Source organism: Bombus fervidus, chromosome 4, assembly GCF_041682495.2.
Source record: "Bombus fervidus isolate BK054 chromosome 4, iyBomFerv1, whole genome shotgun sequence".
Classification (NCBI taxonomy): Eukaryota; Metazoa; Arthropoda; class Insecta; order Hymenoptera; family Apidae; genus Bombus; species Bombus fervidus.
The window spans coordinates 8,406,583-8,425,828 of NC_091520.1; the positions used below are offsets into that span (position 1 = coordinate 8,406,583).

Consider the following 19,246-nt stretch of genomic DNA (forward strand, 5'->3'; position numbering starts at 1 on the left):
TATTCCTTTCTTAAAAATACGTAGACAGTAATCTATATTACTCCTTTTAAATCCTAAATTTATCAGAAATTTATTTTAACATTCATACCAGCTCTCAGACTCTCTTAAACCATGTAGTAACTTTTCCAGTTTACATACCCTATTCGTACTATCTTCGTATCCTTTCGGTTGATTGACAAATATCTCAGAGATTACTTTATCATTTAAGAATGCAGTTTCTACATCCATTTGTCCAATAACTAGGCCCATTTTACAACAATGAGATAATAATATTTTTAACGTTTGCATTTTTACTACAGGAGAATATATGTCATCAATTACATTTGTTTATTGAAAACCTCCTACGACTAACATAGCTTTATATCTTCCATCTGATTTTCTTGTGTAAATTCACATTACATCCAAAATCTTTTTTTCTTGTATCTTATCAACTAATTTCCACGTTTTATTTTTATTTATACATTCTATTTCTTTATTCATATCCATCTTCCAATTTTTACAGACATTACTTTCAATCGCCTTCTCAAATGTAAGAGGAGTATCTACACTACAATAATTTGCCTAAATATTATTACTATATATATTTCCTAGATATTTAATTGGTTCTTTTCTCTCGCGTTTTGATTTATATGGTATACGCTCAAAATTAATCTTAGATTTCGAACCATTTTTATTTTCTTTAACTTTTTCTTGTACAATTTCATCAGCGCTTTCAAAGCTACCCGATGATTCGTCATTTACACAATCGTTATTTTCTTCGTCTGATTCATTTAAACCGATACGATTTTACATCTCTTTCTACGATATCAACATGTCTCGCAACTATTATTTTATTATTTACAAGAACTCCATAACCGATCTCATTGTAACCTAGTAAAATTCCCATATCTGCCTTTTTCTCAAATTTAGAAATTCTTTTCTGTTCTAATCTTCTTAGAAACAATTTTCCTTTAATTAATTAGTTATGGACAATAATCGTGGCAAATATGGCAGCTAGCGCGATAGGGGTTTGCGATTTTTCATATGTGACAATTCTTTGCGATATTAATTCACTCTCTAAGGTATTGAAGAAGCTTCCTTAAATCCTGTACTAAATTCTTCGTGCATAAATGTTCGTAAATTAATTACGTATGACGTAAATTATACGAAAGTCCGAGGCATCGTCCCTCGTTTCTGCGATTTTTCATATATGCCAACTTTATGCGAAATTAAGTTAGTCTCAAAAGAATTGTAGAAGCTTCATTAGATTCTGTACTAAATTCTTCGTGCATAAAAGTTCATAAATTAATTACGTGTAGTGATACTTAAGCGATATAATATAACGAAATACAATATAACATAATATAAGATAACGCAATACAATACCATACGTAATACGTGATACAATTTAACGTAATATAATATAACGTAATAGAACATAACGCAATATAATATAACGTGATATAATATAATGTAATACAATATTACGTAATACAGTATAACGTAATATAACATAAGGTAATATAATATACCCTAATACAATATCACGTAATACAATACTACGTAATATACTACAGCATAATATAATATAACGGAATACATTATAACGTAATAGAATATACCGTAATACAATACCACGCAATACAATACCACATAATATACTACAACATAATATAATTTAACGCAAGACATTATAACGTGATATAATATAATGTAATACAATATAATATGACGTAATATGCTATACCGCAATACATATAACGTAGTACTATATAACGAAAAACATTGTAACGTAATACATTATAAAATAATATAATATAGCTTAATACTGTATAACGTAATATAATATAATGTAATACTATGTAACGTAATATAGTATAACGTAATATTCTATAATGTAATACATTATAACGTAATATTATATAACATCATACTATACAACGTAATAGATTATAACATAATATAGTATTGCGTATTATGACAACATTCAACATTCAAGGCATTTGGAAGGCTGCGACGAGCATTCTCAAAGGAATAAGATGTGTAACAATTGTTTGTCGCATTGGTTTATCATACAAATCGTTATATCAGGGGAAATGTGATTTGAATAAAATGAAATATTTTCCCCAAAATGATGCCTCTGCCTTGTTATTTAAAAGTTCGGTTGCTTTTACGACAGACCGTGTATATATGTATGTATGTATGTACAAGTGAAATTACTCCGAACATTGAGCCTGACAATATATATCAAAGTGAACGAAATTGATGAGCTATACCTTTTTGTGTATAAATGTTTAAATTTTTTATTTTGTACAAGAGAAAAAAAAAGTTCATATATTTCTAAATATTATTGCTTCTAAACATAATAAAATCATTAGACTAACTTTTGATTTTTTCTGTGGCTGATAGATGACACAAATGTGTTGTATAAATCTAATTTGTATACAACATTTGGAATTTACGCATACGATATTCAATTAAAATCTTTAATTGAACTTAATCCGAAACTTGTTTGGTTTGGTCGTCGACATTTGAACCTCCTCATCTTAAGTATGTTCATTTATTACATCTTTTTTCAAACCTATGTCAATATGGTGAACAGCTTCCACTGTGATATAACCAATTCCAAATTTATACAGAAAAAGCACACAAATTTGATTCTCATCTATGATCCGTATCGACGCAATTCCTGTCATTTTAAAATAAAGCAACTGCTAAAACACCGATCATGTCGTATCCGAATAGCTTCAAATCTAAAAGTGATATATCGAGTGTACAAAACAATTTCATACCTTTAATTTTACATTTCACGTGTTTTGTTGCACAAAATCTTTATTCTCAAAAATTGAAATATTCCAGAATGATCAATGATTGAATTTCATTTTAACTCGATAATTTTTATCGTTTTTGAATCTCTATCTTCTCATAGATTAGGACGTACAAATTTTCACACAGAATTAAATCTTTTTGTTGACAAATTTTTAATATCATTTCGTAAATGTAATGTGTATCACAGCGGTATCACTAACGAGAATACAAATCGGTTCCGCAACTTCGGCGTTTTTATTGGACTTCTGATTAATAACAGAAAAAAATGCAGTATGCAAAATATAAAGCGAAACGGTCATCGCGCATATTAAATTTTTTTTAATTACATCACCATCAGAATACTAAATGACAGATTATTTGTAAAATTAAATATCGGCGAGGAATTATTATTTACATTTATTTTAAAATATTAATGATAAAAATATTAACATTGATTACAGACTACTAACATATTTAACTACACATTTAGCTACACTAAAATCTGAAACATTTTTCGTGTTTGTGGAATCGATCGTATCGTATGTTGCAACTTAATATTTTTGGAATGGAATAATTAAGAATTAAATAAGACGCAAAGTAAATATTATTATAAATACAATATTATAGCGATGGAAGCTAAAAGAAATGCTAAATTGTGTAGCAGGAATACACGAGTAGAATTTTGATTGTTACAAGCGTAGCCTTCGCAGAAAGAACACGCAATTCTGGATCCCTGAAAATATTCCTCTAATTGGCAGTATCCATCGATTTCTCGTGACGGGACGCAACCTCGCACCGTTACCAATATGTGCCCATCTACATCATGAAGGAAATATGTAGTTATTTTATAATCTCGGCAGCATCATAAACAGAAAAAGCTTAAAGCTAAGCTAAATGACAATCAATGTGACGATGATAAAAAGCAAGAATTGCAAGATTGGATACCAGCGTTACTAAGTTTAGCATTGAATGTAGCGTATCAAGTATTTATTTTATATAATTTCTTACAAACGTGAGAAGGAATCTTACGGTGCCATTAAAACAACTGACTTCTCAAAAGACTGAATGTGATTTTGATTTTACTAACAAATTAACAGTAAATAAAAAAATATTTCCATGTTTGTATAGTTATGATAAATTGTTATCACTACTTTATGTCACTCATCTAACATAGATAGATCTTTGTTGTGGTTTTCAATAAATGATTTAATTATTATACGATCATAAATTTTATGTTTATGTTTAAGCATAAGCATTATACTATCATCTTTGAAAAGTGATACTTCGAAGAATGATTTTGCGTGTAAAAATAAATCGAAAAAATAAATGTAACGTCTGTCCGAAGAAGCTCCGATTTTGAAAAAATCGAAATTAAAAATTCATCAAGTAAACGCGTACGTATACTACACGTCTGTAATTGATTTGTAGTGACAAGCAATACAAGAGTGATAAATATCGATGATATATCTATTTATCAATTCTATAAATCGATAATTTTGTTAATTTACGTTTATATCATTCAATACAGTATTGAAAGTGACATATCCCTTTATGAGAGAAAAATTAAGAATTCAAACGTATTTTGGTGTTTCATTAATCCTCCAAAAGTCCGTATCTATCATTTAGATGCGAAAGATTTATTACATAATATTTTATACATAACTATATGTGTTTATATAACCGTGTTCCTGTAAATATAGAATGTATCTTTGTGTGTTCGCTTGATGTTTGCTCTGCTAGTAGTAGAAGATGTCTACTTCGTAGATGTTAAAAAATGCCTAAGTGTCTGTTTAACGTTCATGCTTTGAATGTTAAAAGACGCCTAGTGTGGATTTTGTTCAGAATGTCCAAGATACCATTAGTATGCTTAGGATACATATATATATTAGGAAACATATGATTATTATTAAAAAGTCAATTATCCCTTTTCCGGTGTGTGGCGGTATCTGAATTGACATAACGTGAAACAATCTGTATTTCTCGAAAATTTGGTGATATTTTATCCAGGTCAAAAACTTCAGCAGCTTGTATCTTTACACGTGTCTCTATATTATCCTTCGAAAATATTGAGTTTATAACGCTACATTTATTATATTAGTACACCGATTATTGATTGCAAAAGAAACTAAAACTTCTAAAATATAATATTTTATGATTCCAGCTCAAAAGTATTCTTTCTTTGTGACCATGCTGGTAAGTTTTACTCGCGATGATCTCACAAAATCTTTAATATATTCTGAACAGAACAAATGCTCCTATGCGTATTCCAAAGGAACAATTAAAGTAATCAATTGTTCGAATGGCGTAAACATTTGAAATAAGATAAAGTTCAAAATCATGAGATGATAATTATGAATAAATATGATATTATGAATTAATTATGAATAAATTATGAATACATAATTGTAAATCATGGAGAATTGCAACCGAGAGTAGACTACATGGGAAATTTTAAATGATTGAAAAGCAATATTAGAAGACTCTTGAATTAAGGAAAAACTAACACTAAGAAATAAAAAAGAATGACTAGTGAAAGCATAAAACAAGTTTTAACTGAAAATTCAGACGTATAAAGAGTGCGCGTGTAGTTTGTGGCATATGTTTCAAAAATATTACAAGTAAATTGAAAACAATAAGAGAAACTACATGATTTTGAATTATGACATAATTACTATAAAATCATATGTTTCTTGAGCTACGAAAAAATAATTAAAAATCCTTTATCGTGTTATTACATTATAATATAATAACCAGTTTTTAATTGAAACACTTTGTATCACAATTAATAAATAATTCATCAAAAACTGAATATACTCTTGAAAAGTGTAAAGCATCTGTGCTGTATTAATTGCAAAATGTACATTAATTTCGATTACGTGACATTATTGTTCAATTTGAAATTTGCATATTTGTAATTAGAAACATGATATACAGAGTGAGCTACATAAAGTATAGCTTTTCTGAGTCTGTACACGATAGATAGATACATGTCTATATATCACCATAAATATAAACATCATTAGGTATATAAAGTCCTTCCCCCTAATACATTTTCTTTTATCATTGTATTTATCATAGCATTTTCTTTTTTTTTTTTTTGTTAAAAAATTCGTACTGTGAAAATGAAATGTAGGTCAAAAATAGCACAAATACCTTTTGCAACCACTGTATGTACATAAAAGATTTTTTTTTTTTATTTCCATTGTAAAAAAAATTCCTTAATCTTATCGTGCAAACGTTTTCTTTTGATATTTTATGCAATGAAAAATCCAATATCGCAATGTCTAGTAATGTGAGTTGCATTGATATTAAGCTTGTGCTTGTTTAATTACTATATTTAGATGAAAAATAATTTGTTACCATTTTGTATTTCCGCAGTAAATTTGCTAATAAAGCATATACGAGTCTCATTTGCATAACACTTTTTTTCATTCTTACTCATACATGAAATATACCGACAGTTTTGCAAGAAGGAACCGAAACGCTTTGTAGATAAGTAAACGTTTCATTTGTAAGTATTCGCATATGTCACTTATGACATTTTGACAATACAAACACATTTCTTAACATAGTCTAAGGAGTACCAAGGTATTAGCTGTTTAGTATGTAGAAGCGTGTGCGAATGCAATCAACGTTAATATAAGCACGTAGTAGATATGTGCATATGCAATTTGCATACATGTATACGATGCGTGCACGTAATGAAGGTGAGCGCACGCAACAGTAATTTACAATTGGATATACTTTATACGCACAATCGATGACGCTTTTAAGACAATTCTGCGACTCGTTTTGGGGACAGAGAACTAAGTCGAAATAAGGCGTCGGGACGTAAGGATCGTTGCACTCTCTTGTATGTCCGTTTGTCAAATCGGTATTGCATTGGTAACACCATAGATTTCCTCCTGTCGTGAATTCTGTTAAGTGGTTGAATTTTCTCAATTTTAAAGTAGTCAACAAGTAAGATTGAAAAGAATGTTAAGCTTAGAAGTAAACAAAGTTAAAGGTGAAGTAGCGGAATTAATCTAACTGTAAATCATTACAGCTATATACAAGATATTAATGAATATCATGGTGGTGACACTTTGCATAATTGCAATTATTCTTTGTGAATTGTAAGTGACTTTTGCGTGAATTACTAAACTTTTTCGACTAAGAATTATAACAAAGTACTTGTAATAATTACTGTCCATTAAATTCGTTTTGAATTTTCCTAATACTTATCAATTGCGTTAATAGTAACCAAGTGTCATTTCCATTGAACGCTTGCACAAAAATAATATTAAAAGCTATCGATTTAAGCTCTACTTACCCAAATTCATGAGAACAATTATTATCGCCAAACTAACTTGTGCAGCCATGTTGGTTCTACCTGCTATCTTATCTATGATAATAAAGGTAAGGACTGTAGCAGATGTCTGCAGTGCAAATGTTAAACGTATTAAGAAATACATACATATTATGCATACAATCTTCCTCGTGTACGTAATAATCTATAAACGTTAAAATTATCAAACAACATTGTTCCTCAGTGTTGCATTTAATAATTGAATAATCATCATAAAGTAAGTACCATAAAAAACTGTACAGAGTAATTGCATTTTCAAACCCTTCCAATTATATATTTTTTAAATTTTTCTCGTTTAGAATTATAGTGCACAGATATTACATTGGAATACATATTTAAAAATCAAGCTATAATATCTTTCGAATTATTGTAAACAAACACGGTGTTAATATTAGAACTAAGTGTGAATATTAATACATATTTACAAATAACATTAATAGGAAAGTGAATAAAATAGATAATGCCGTGACAAGTTTTAACCGCATATCACCTATCGTTTCTTTTAAGAACCACGCATACATAAATGTTCATTTATTTCAATATTTGATAAGCTTGAAATTAGTAGTCTACATTTCTACGTTTGAGAATATCGTTTCTTTAAAAATTTTCTCGAAAACGTATATTTCCATTAATATGGAAAGACATCGCTCTTAACCGCTTAGAGAAACCTCACGGATTACGTATATTTTTCTAATGCGCACATTTATGTACAAAGTTTAAAATTCTTACTGCTTACTATTTGTCGAAAAATTGTGGATTGAATTTTTAACGATAAAACAGTACAATAGGTCGATATATATTTATTGCTCGTCACAATTTTCGATAATAATATATTCCATCTTTAGAAGCTAAGTAGCATTCCGTGATATAAACATTAGCCAAATTTGATATTTCATAAGCCTCTTCGTTTGTATGTATAATACACATATAAGTTCAAGTACATATATAATATACATATATTTACTTCTTTATGCTTGTAAAGTCGTGCTTAATGAAGTTAATCGCAAATGCAATTTGACAAATATACATAATACATCCGAATTTTTATAATGAACACACATACAGGCAATGACCATTGCTCAATCAGCATAAAGTTATTAGTCGTTAAATATAATTCTATAGAAATGAGCTTCTCGAAATATTCGATATACAAAATCTGCTAGCCAATTTATTCTTAAAATTTGGACAATAGAAATTGTGTGGAAAGTCACATTTCTGTCTGGAATTCTTTCATACGTATTTCGTTGTTTTCATTTCACTATGAAACAGGAAAGAAACAAGACAGAAACGTTTATATATATCAGAAGTCATTCTAAAATAATGGAACAAATCTGATGAATTCCCTTATAGACTATCGCGAGTTTAATTTAACCGCGAAAAGAAGTGATTATTTAATAATTTGTATCTTTCGTCTGTACGAAATAGGAACTTACGATCTTGCTACAGAAAATACAAATAAAGATTATGTACGTATATAGAAAACGATAAAAATGTACAGAAAAATAATTAATTCGTTAGTCAAAAATTAATCTAACAGCGCTAAATTTTTCATTTTTTTTTTTTTTTTTCTTTTTTTCGAATATCCATTGTATGATACATACTCGTGGCACGATGTGAAATATTAGTGAACAATGTATATGCTTAATGTGTGTGTTTTCAAGTCTTAGAATACGCTATGAATCGATTAACGAGCAACGCCTGTAAGGCCGATCGCAATCAACTCTATATTTTGATATATAAAGGTTACGCGCTGTTATAAAAACAGCCCAAAACTACAGCTCCAAGAGCGAACAACAAAGTAAAGGAAATTGTTGGCGAAATTGTAATCGAACTATTGCAAGCGTCCTCCGTGCATAATTCACAAAATTCCAGCTTCTTATCGTCCGTAGTTAATGTAGGGACCATTGCATTTATCGATTTGCACGGGTCAACGGCCTCAGTCTTCGCTGTTTGGCAACTTCTCATTGTGATGTTTTGATATTTATCTAATAAACATAAATAAAAGTTCCTTCGCTTATATTCGTTCGATGGATAATTGGTAATTAAATAATCAGGTAGGTAATTAATCAGATAAATGATAATTTGAATAATAATTATACGTTTGATTATAAAGATAATAGTAGAAGTATGGCGCAACAGATTTTCATTTGGCACTTTCACCCTCGTATTCACGCATTCGCTCGTTTATTCACACCATTTCTAAATTTGAAATCTATCACGATGATGAGCTAAAATTCTAATACTCTGAATAATTTACCCTTCAAAATCATTTTAGCACACGCCATTGGAGCGACAAGTTCGTGATCCAAATTGTCAAACTCAAAAATTGGTGCTGCCCAATTTAAAGCTTTGTGCTGTTGAATTTTCAGTTTCCAATCCAGCATGTGGTCTAAAGTACATTCGACAAGTTCAAGATTATGTGCCTTAGGATCTGTTTCACAATTAGGATGCGTTAATGAAGTACACACATAGCATCTTACATTCTTATCTGTGAAACAAAAAGAACAGTTATTTGTAATACAAAATACGTTCTTATAAAAATAATTTTTGCAGAATTAGAATTATTTCCGTCGCATAATATTAAACGTACAGAACATTAGATAAGCCTGAAAACGGCCAAATATTTTGAAATATTTTTCCAACAATGTTTCCGACCAAAGTTTTAAGGCCAAGGTTACATCAAGGTCAATATGATCTTTTAAAACCATAAAATTCGACCTCGAGGCACGAGGTGCAACCTGGATAATGCTAGTACTGGCGGCACTTCTAGATCACTCAAGTAATTCTTTACAAATATAGGTCATCAACCAGTGTTTTGGAAAGGTCATATTGCCGTCAGCTCTAACACTGCATAATAAAAAATGGGGTATTCCATTTGCAAAAATCATGTCAATCTTGACATGACCTAGATCCACTCAAGATCAAACGAATATGAACATTTAATAGAACTTTTAAAACCTTGAAACATTGATTTACAACATTTTTCTCAAATAATATAATCTCAAAAGATATTCTCTACATATCGGATTTTACTGATGGATCATGCAACATTATGATAATATAGATTCGATATTGTTAGGTTTCTGAGGATTATGAATACCCCAGTAGTCTTGTTGTAATGATAATTGTTGTAATGATAATTGTTGAATGTTGAAATAATACAGTATAATTAATTATTTAATGAAGTAATTATTAGATTGTCCTAAAAGTGTCTTTCTTTCGTAAACGTGTTTTTTACAACAGTGCACCTTCAAGCAAACATGAAACCAAGTCTGTGAAATGTTATGGTGTTTATCTCAACAGAAGAAAATGGTTCGTACGTAATTCGACAAAATAATATAAAACAAAAAACAGTGTACGTTTATTATTTCCTCATAAAACGAAAGAAACTTTTCGGACAACCTAATATTAAGTAGAAGCGTACCACTAATGACGTTATTGCTTGTAATTCTACTTACATGTAGTAAACATACATAAAACTACATGAACATGGTATATTTTGCAGTAATCGTTCAACAACAGAAAAGTAATAAACAATACCTTGTTTTCATATATCAGGTAGTTCACTTGTAACATTTTTTTGAATAATTAATATTTTTTCAAAACGTTGATTTTTCTGTTCTAATTGAATTTTGGAAATTGAGACAAATCTACAAGAGTTCCATTTCGTCGAGTAAATAGAATATCGAAACATTTGAACTTCTTTCATTAATTACAATTAGCAAATTCATTTCCCATTGTGCACGGACAGTTACTTCTTTCATCATTATCTCGCGATTCTTCACCTTCAACGTTTGTATCACTCGAAAGTTGTTGAGTTTGACATTGCAGTATTTTCATACACCTCTCACAAGTACTTTACATATTTCATGTTTGACACGAAATATTTACAAGATATAGCCACGGTTGTGTGCATTTGCTTAATGTTTGTTTCGGCAAGAAATTGTATTACTTAAAAATCAAAACAGCCCACCACTCCGTTATTATAAACACTATAAAGTTCACGTTTTAGAAAATAGATGAGATTATAATTAAGTGATTTTATATATCTTTGATTCATAAAACACTGGATTTTTAGTTTTAACAGATAAAAGAGTTGATAAGAGCTAATAACAAACTTAAATTTTATTCGACAAATAATAAAAAAGATATTACTAGTTTTTTAACTATTTAAAATTACGCTCAAATAATTATTAGATTAAACCGTTGTCATTGCAAAACTAAGTGCTACGATTCTTTCAACTTTCTAAATTGATATAAACAATATGGTAAAAAAGTCAGTGAACAACATATAGAATTAAATGTTACATAAAATAAGAACGTGAAAAGATCACGATAATTATTTTTGAAATCCAAACAAATAAGAATATATATAGCAACATATAGATTCCAAAATTAATCTTACATAGGTAAAACCTTTTTCACTCTTGTTCAGCGTATATCTAGTACAATAACGGTAAGAAAATAGAGAAAGACGTAAATGTTCTAGAATAATAACGTATGAATCTCCTTAGAAAAATATAGAAGCCATTTTTCTAGATTATAGTCCATTTCAATTCAACGATTGTTTGTTTTCCGGAAGAAGTAAATAATCTATTTCCTCTGGCGCCTGGTAGACGCCTCTACGACGTCGGAACATTCCCTACTGTCGCACATAATTCTAACAAACCAATGGATGGTGCTTACGTACATGAAAAATGTGAGAATGTTTATAATCGAGCATATATTTCCAATGTCCCGTTTTCAAACATACGCATGTTCAATGTAGTTATTATTTGGGTCGCAGTATTGTGGCGCCAAGAGTCGCGACACTGTATTACTCACCCCTACAAATTGTTCCATATCTCGTAGTTCGACAAACGATAGTTAACCTACTCCTACGTAGTACCCATCTAGTTTCAGACTGTTTCAAATCGATTGATAATATCCGCCACTCGAGAGTAACGGTTTTTTTTATCTTTTTTATTTTCACGTTGTCTCATAAATATATATTAAAAGACATCGCGAAGTTATCAAGAGTTTCTGACAGTTAATTAACACCAACTGTAAATGTGATTACTATATACACGGGACAAATAGCTAATCGAAAGCTGAACAATGCGAAATATTGGGAAATATCTTTGACCGGCAAATCTACATATATCTGGTCTAGTCATAGCCTCCGGTAACATTTTTCATCATGCAAAGGGACGTTTACTGACGTTAAGTTGCCATATACTAACCTAACGTCTATACAATGTATAGAATTTTAACATAGTTTTATATAAAAATTGCATTATCTATACTGCTTAGATACTATATGATAATTAATTTATGTACATTAATTTTAACACAATTGGCAATATTAATTAGAATATCTTTATACCAACGTGTATAAGGCAACATCATAATACTGTACTGTTAACGTTCCCAATAATTTCAGCAGTTATTATAGTGCATAACTATAGCAGAATCTAATAGCTAATATTGTCTATTCATTAGATTGTAAGGAACATCTTTAATCGGTTATTCCGAAACCAGTATGAAAATAACATGATGAAATTTCTATTGATATTTACAAAAATATTGTGATTTATACAGTTAGCCAATAGTAAAATTTAAATACGTACAGCTTCTAAATCAGGAAATATGCAATCTGTTACTCAAAGCATTATCGAAATATCTAAGGCGGCTTATGTATGACAAAATTGCCTGCCAGTAGGAGTACCTTTGTATTTTTGAAATTTTTATGCTAAAAGGCAATGCAAAGAGATCAGAGATATATATTTATTCGGTAAAGAATATTTGTTTTAACGCCCTTAATCACAGTACTTCTGAAATACAAGTGCAAATTTATTCTTGTAAGAGTTAAATGTTATATTAATTTTTGGTATCGAAATTAATGTTTACGGTTTAGAAACATAACGATTGGAAATAATCATAATAATATAAAACCATAAAATAGGTAATGAGAACTTCTTTGTAGTAAAAGTAAAAGGATTAAAAAGTACTATGATATTTAATAATTTGTCTAATAAATCTATCCGCATAGTTTCCGAAATAATCTAATACATTATACTAGTAATCATAGTTAATTTCTTACTTTCATATATCCATTTCGTAAATAAAAATTTCTAATTACCTAGCTTTTAACGAGCTTTTCTATATTTACATCTTTTTTAATTTTAATTGAAATACGTATTAATAATGTCATGAATTTGTATAGGATATTATGAATAAAAATTTTAAGCTAACACATTTTTATCATATATATATACATATACAAACATATTACTATGCATATATCAATAATAAGTACCATATATGATGTGTATATACAGTGTCTGAAGTTTTTTCCGTCAAACGGTACTATTACATTCTAGAATAAAAATAAGAAAAAATGTCATACACAGATTATAATAAAAATACGAAACAACAGGGAAGTGGGTTTTCGTTTGATAAAATGTTTAAACCAGCATTAACCTCAACGACAAGCTGAGGAGGGCCAATTATTCGCCCCCTCATATGAGCAAATATTATGTCATTCTTAAAACTTTAAAGCGAAAGATTTGCCAGATAAGAATTAATTGTACATTAAGAATTGATACAAAGAGATAATATAAAGGATCAATACAAAGAATTAATATAAGGAAATTTAAAGAAACGAATGAAAGGTTCGTAACGTAGTAAATTCAACTTCCATCAATTATATTTTTATAAAATCGAACAATACTTTGAAATGAAATTAACGTAAATACCGCTAATATACATGCCTTTATGCTTTTCTAAACGAAAAACTAGTCCAGTGTTATTTCATACTTCTCCTGTACGTGTTTAACAAAATATTTATGAGCTTATCTATAAGTTTTATTGTTACTCATAGAATACGTAGAAGTTTGGTGGAAGAAATTTGGAATACTTTATATACATATATATATATATAAGAATAACACATACATATATTATATGCACAGTATGTGTACTGGTATGTTTATCCCATTACTCTAAAAGTCTGTATTTTATAAACCACCATATATCCTATGAGCGTTTCTATAAAAAAAATTGCAAAGAAAAGCGTTCAATAAATTAATCACAACATAGAATCAATGTTAAAAACATAAAATGTAAATATTTCATATTGACACACCAACAGCTTGTAAAATCAACTTATTGCTTAACAAACTTTCATTTGCATTTTCACTAGTGTTCCACCATATTTGAAAAAAAAAAGAAATTTTTTCGCATCGTTTTGTAAAAAGTAAATTTTCAGTATAATCACCTGCACGAGCCGTCAACACGAACGCGAGACTAACAATTAACACTAGGATTCTTCGATACATCCCGGGAGTTGCGAGAGACAAGGTTTCACCTGAAGAAGTTTACTCTCGGGGAGCAGAATACAAACTGCGATTCGTGACGGGGGTTGAAGCACTGGCACAAGGAAGGATTGTCGCCGAGTCGACAGCCTGATCGCGAGTATGAGATTGCGAGGTCCGCCACTCACCACGCCACTCACCGACCTCCTCTCCTCTTTTTACCACTCCTCACTGTTTTTCGCCTCTCCTCCACAGATCGCATAATCGCGCAAGTCGCGTAGAGATTTAGCTTCTTTTTCCCTCCGAAGCTTTTCCTCTAGATCGTTCGACGTCTAGATCAGTATTACGCATTCAGCTTCATCAAATGCTCATGTGAATTCTTATTTTCCGAAAAGGAAACTAATCTCTTATGCAGTAATTATTAATCGTCTTCAACCTTATTAATTATTAATTCGTCTGCAATCTTATTTTATTGACGTCGTCCGAATACTGGGTCGTTTAAGAACATACGGTCCTTTTTTGGATTTTTGTGCTTTGTAAAAGCCTCTGAAGTTCTTGAATACTCTTCCAAGTTTCTAGAATATCATGCAATAATTTTCATTGCTACGTGTTGACGTAACTTTCTTAAGCAAAGCGAAATTTAAAGAAAAATGTGGAAATAAATGAAAAATTACTTTAAACTACTGACCGAGAATTAGTTAAAATTTTTTATATTTTTATATTTTAATAAATTAAAAATTTTTTTTAATTTGTATCTACATCTTTTCTATAGTTATTACATTCTTGTTCTCTTTTTCTTTTTTCTTTTAGTAAAGGCACTTTTGTTAGAACCTAAATGTATGGAAAATTTACAATTGAAATATAATCTGTTCTATTCACGTGAAAAATTGAAATTAATAAAATTGACTTGGATTTTAAAAATTATATAAAATGGGATATACGTATTAAGTATATAAGAAGCAAGTTACTCTATTGTTACCTCTAAGATTGAAACATGTAATCATTGAGACGTCTTCAATCATTTTCAATCGGTTCTCATTGAAATCACCGACAACAATTCACCGATACCAGATTTCATCGACGCTAGACTTCACCGACACCAAACTTCGCTAACAATAGCTTTGACTAACTACTGCTTCAAGTAATTGACAGTATTAGCAAGGGGAAATAGGAAAAGATCTTCACTTATGTAGGTATTTTTGCTTATTCGCCGTACTTGTAGTTATTGTACCTTTGCTGTATTTTTATTATTCTTTTTGTTTTTTTTTTTTTTTTTTTTTTTACTTATTGCTGTAGTTAGTGATGATCGGCTGCCTCACGTCGCGTTGCATTAAAAATGCCATCTCAAACTTAACACGGACCATGAATTTGATATTGATTTGTTAAGATTACACTAGAACTTACGAACGTAAATTAATTGAAACAAAAGCATAATTTATTTAATTACTGGTCAGCTCGTGCTCTGTATTGCATTTGGGTTAGTTTTTTTAATCCGATCGCCGTAAGGCAGCCGGTTATCAACTATCTGCAGCGATAAATCTGTGTAACCAAAAACCCTCTCTTATTTCTCTGTGCTAATATTGCGTGTCAGTTAAAGCTATCGCCGGTGGATTGTTATCGGTGAAAACAGTGTCCATAAAAATTGTATCGATGAATTCAATGAAACCCTTCACAACCATAGTTAAACGACAAATCCTTGTATGTAATCATAACAAATTTTCGAATTACTAAACAGAGACAGGTCATTTTTTCAGTAGTGAAAAAAAAATAAAAATAAGATTTGATACACAAATAAGAGTTTATTAGAAATGATAACTCATTATAAAATATAATTTGATTAAAAAATATCCTGAATTGAATTCAAGGAGAATGATGTGGAAATAAATACATTTAACGAAATATGTGTAAGGTGTTCCATATCAAGACTAACAAGGGAACATCTCCAAGCGTTAATTACCTCACCTAACATTGTAACCAAAATTATGTATGTTGTAGTTCTCGAAAAATATTTGACAGATACGTTTTCTTTTACGTCCTCATATTCATGTTGAAGGGATGAAGAGAAAGTTGGGGGTTGGGAACATATTTCGCAGGATATCTCGAAAACTGTTGGGTTTAGAAAAGTGGTTCAACTATCACAATTGGTTGTTTTTAAAGAAGGAATTCATTTGCGTAAATAGGACTTTTAAAAATTCATTTGTTTAAAAATGATAATAAAAATTAACATACTTTTATCGTAAAATGTACATGTGTAAATTTGAAATAATTGTACAAAATATTGATAAACTGGAATTTGGATTTTCATCTTACATCGTATCTAAATTTATAAACATCGTGTTTCGTATTATTATCTTGTGAGAAAATATAATTATCTTGTAGCCCAATTTTGTTTGCATTAACTTGAGTATGTTCTTTCAAAATATCGATACGCGCTTTACGGTTCATAAATATACACCATAAATAAGGCAATATAACATAAATAAGATAATTTAAGATAAATAAGATATACCATAAACTAGTTGGCATTCACACAACCCAAAATTGTGACTGATCTTATTCTCCATCATGTTTTATAGTCGACTGCCTTTAGTATTTCTTTGTCGCTATACTTTATATTCCAGATATAAATTAATGTCCTATAGTCTTTGCGAAATATTTCCGAATATTTTTGTAACGTCAAAACTGGACGTTTCCCATTTGCAATTTAGTATTTGAAAAGCTATTTAATATTTAATAAAGGAATAAAATGTCTACGTTAACTGCAGATTACAGTCTAATACTTATTCCCATAATTACTTAAACTACAGAGTAAAATAGTTAATATCATGATGGCCGAATATTTTTGTGGCAGACTGTACATCAACATTAAAACAATTTTCAAACCCATTATACTATTTTCATCGCATTTGTTTTCTGCTGTTTTATCTTGCCAATTATGCACAGACCGGTATATTCGTTTCCCTTTCTTAAACGCTTGTTACCTGGTTTATTTTCTCTTGTAATGCTTCCATCGCTATATCTGTCTATGATTCCTTGAATTGTTAACCTTAGTTTATTTCCAACTTCAGAAACTTTGTGCAGAACTTCGCACTTGTTATGAAAATTTGTAATAACATCTTTTTTCCTTTTCAGTCGTTTCGTTGCCTTCTCGTTACTTTAAAGTCTGTCTGTACCGATACCTTTAAATACTGATGTTAATTGTACTAACATTTCACGCATGTACATGTGTATGTATCATCACGTTATGCACAATTTCATGTAGCAATACTTATTACGCGTATATTTTTCTCTACCTTCTTTAGGTATTTATTAATATCTTCATAAGAAATATGGATAAATAACGTTCTCCAACTTATGCACACGTCTCTTGTGAAGACGCAATTATGAAGGTAAACAGAGTTCTATGAAGCTTTTGTTGAAATTCACTATTGTTACGTATCACACAAAATGTGTTTTTAGGATCCATAGATATTTAATTTCCTCTATATTTTTTGTTTTTCCTCTATTTATTCTATTTCTCTGCTTTTTGTGTACTATTGTTGTAATTGTATCCGTAAATTATTACGTTTCAAATAGTGCAAGACTTCGTTCACAAAGAATGAAACATAATTGAGCAAACAAGCTGACTAACCCTGAACTGGTACAGTATTAAATTCATGGTCGGATTATAAAATATCACAATAAAAAATTTTAAATATCTAGCATCATACTGTGTTTGAAAGCGAAACTATGACAATGTTACATCTGGTATGTTTTAGGACTCGTTACACTGGAATCAATCAAGTCGTAAAAATTAATAAATTGGTTAAATTAAAACCAATTTTAACGTTGAAATCAATCTCAAGAATACGTTTTACGTTTTTATTAAAAATCCTCTGTATACTATAATATTATAGCATTTACATCTACAATTTGTAAACATTTTATTACTCACGTTGTCAAAATAATTTTTTATAGAAAAAAATCTTCGACGAAATACGAAAGTAACTTTGAATTTTATAAATGGAATTCGTTTTTTATTATAATTTGAATATTCAGTCATACACGAACTTTATCGACCTCTTCTATTAACACTAAACCTATCGACACTTCGTGTATACCTATTCCTACCGTGTGCGGTCAAAATGACCGATAATTAAAGAAGTAATACTTTTTATTATTTAACTTAGATAATAGTTAATTTATAACTAAATGTATATAAAATGATGAACTTTCATAAAATTTCGTCCAAATTTACTTTTGTTTAATTTCAATTATAGACTTAAATAGAATTACACTTTTATTTATATAGAAATATATCTTATTCAACTTTGCTGCATTTTTTACAAATTATCTTATTATCAAATGTATATTTGTCGCATAAATATTTCCCGCATCTTAAACAAATTTTCGTAATTTTGTAACCTTTACAATTTTTTACTTGACAAGTTTTTTGTAGTAATGAATCTGAACTTGTTGATAGTTTTATTGTATGGCTTTTTTCCCCGATTCTTTATATAAAAGTAATGTATGCACTAGGTTTATAACAATTTTATGAATTCTCTGTAAATTGGCCCCATACTGTAGATACCATTGCAAATTTATTGGTTCGTAAACGTTAGCTTCTTTTGCTCTTCTTATCAAATCGTATAAACCTCATAATTTCAGAAAAGTCATTCCTGCTCATTGTTTTTGAAAAAAATGCAGGTCTCCAAATATTATTCCACAAATATGAGACATCTAATTCTTTGCCTGATATGCACCGCGGGTATATATCAGAGCAATAAATGCATCTAATTTTGTTGCATTTAACTCCCTCTTAGTCCCCAATACTCTA

The 19,246-nt window shown here is 29.7% G+C and overlaps 2 protein-coding genes across 2 annotated transcripts; both read right to left on the reverse strand.

Annotated features, from left to right (window-relative positions):
• Positions 1 to 1,740: 1,740 nt before the first annotated feature.
• On the reverse strand, positions 1,741 to 7,774 carry LOC141445742 (uncharacterized). The gene is made up of 3 exons (XM_074111680.1): positions 7,100 to 7,774; positions 6,543 to 6,704; positions 1,741 to 3,603 (listed from the first exon to the last, which is right to left on the reverse strand). The coding sequence occupies exons 1-3, from the start codon at positions 7,239 to 7,241 to the stop codon at positions 3,395 to 3,397; spliced, it is 513 nt and encodes a 170-aa protein (XP_073967781.1). The 5' UTR covers positions 7,242 to 7,774; the 3' UTR covers positions 1,741 to 3,394.
• A 145-nt stretch (positions 7,775 to 7,919) lies between these two features.
• Positions 7,920 to 14,604, reverse strand: LOC139986417 (UPAR/Ly6 domain-containing protein CG9338). The gene is made up of 3 exons (XM_072001735.1): positions 14,394 to 14,604; positions 9,393 to 9,623; positions 7,920 to 9,120 (listed from the first exon to the last, which is right to left on the reverse strand). The coding sequence occupies exons 1-3, from the start codon at positions 14,452 to 14,454 to the stop codon at positions 8,879 to 8,881; spliced, it is 534 nt and encodes a 177-aa protein (XP_071857836.1). The 5' UTR covers positions 14,455 to 14,604; the 3' UTR covers positions 7,920 to 8,878.
• Between the last annotated feature and the right edge of the window lie 4,642 nt (positions 14,605 to 19,246).

Excerpts from the sequence above, each read along its gene's own strand:
- LOC141445742 (XM_074111680.1), bottom strand. The coding sequence starts at position 7,241 with ATGTATTTCTTAATACGTTTAACATTTGCACTGCAGACATCTGCTACA. Across the intron at positions 6,705-7,099 it reads AATTGTTCTCATGAATTTGG|AATTCACGACAGGAGGAAAT; the intron begins GTAAGTAGAGCT and ends ACCACTTAACAG. Across the intron at positions 3,604-6,542 it reads TCTTAAAAGCGTCATCGATT|ATGGGCACATATTGGTAACG; the intron begins GTGCGTATAAAG and ends TTCATGATGTAG.
- LOC139986417 (XM_072001735.1), bottom strand. The coding sequence starts at position 14,454 with ATGTATCGAAGAATCCTAGTGTTAATTGTTAGTCTCGCGTTCGTGTTG. Across the intron at positions 9,624-14,393 it reads CGTGTTGACGGCTCGTGCAG|ATAAGAATGTAAGATGCTAT; the intron begins GTGATTATACTG and ends TTTGTTTCACAG. Across the intron at positions 9,121-9,392 it reads TGCTAAAATGATTTTGAAGG|ATAAATATCAAAACATCACA; the intron begins GTAAATTATTCA and ends TATGTTTATTAG.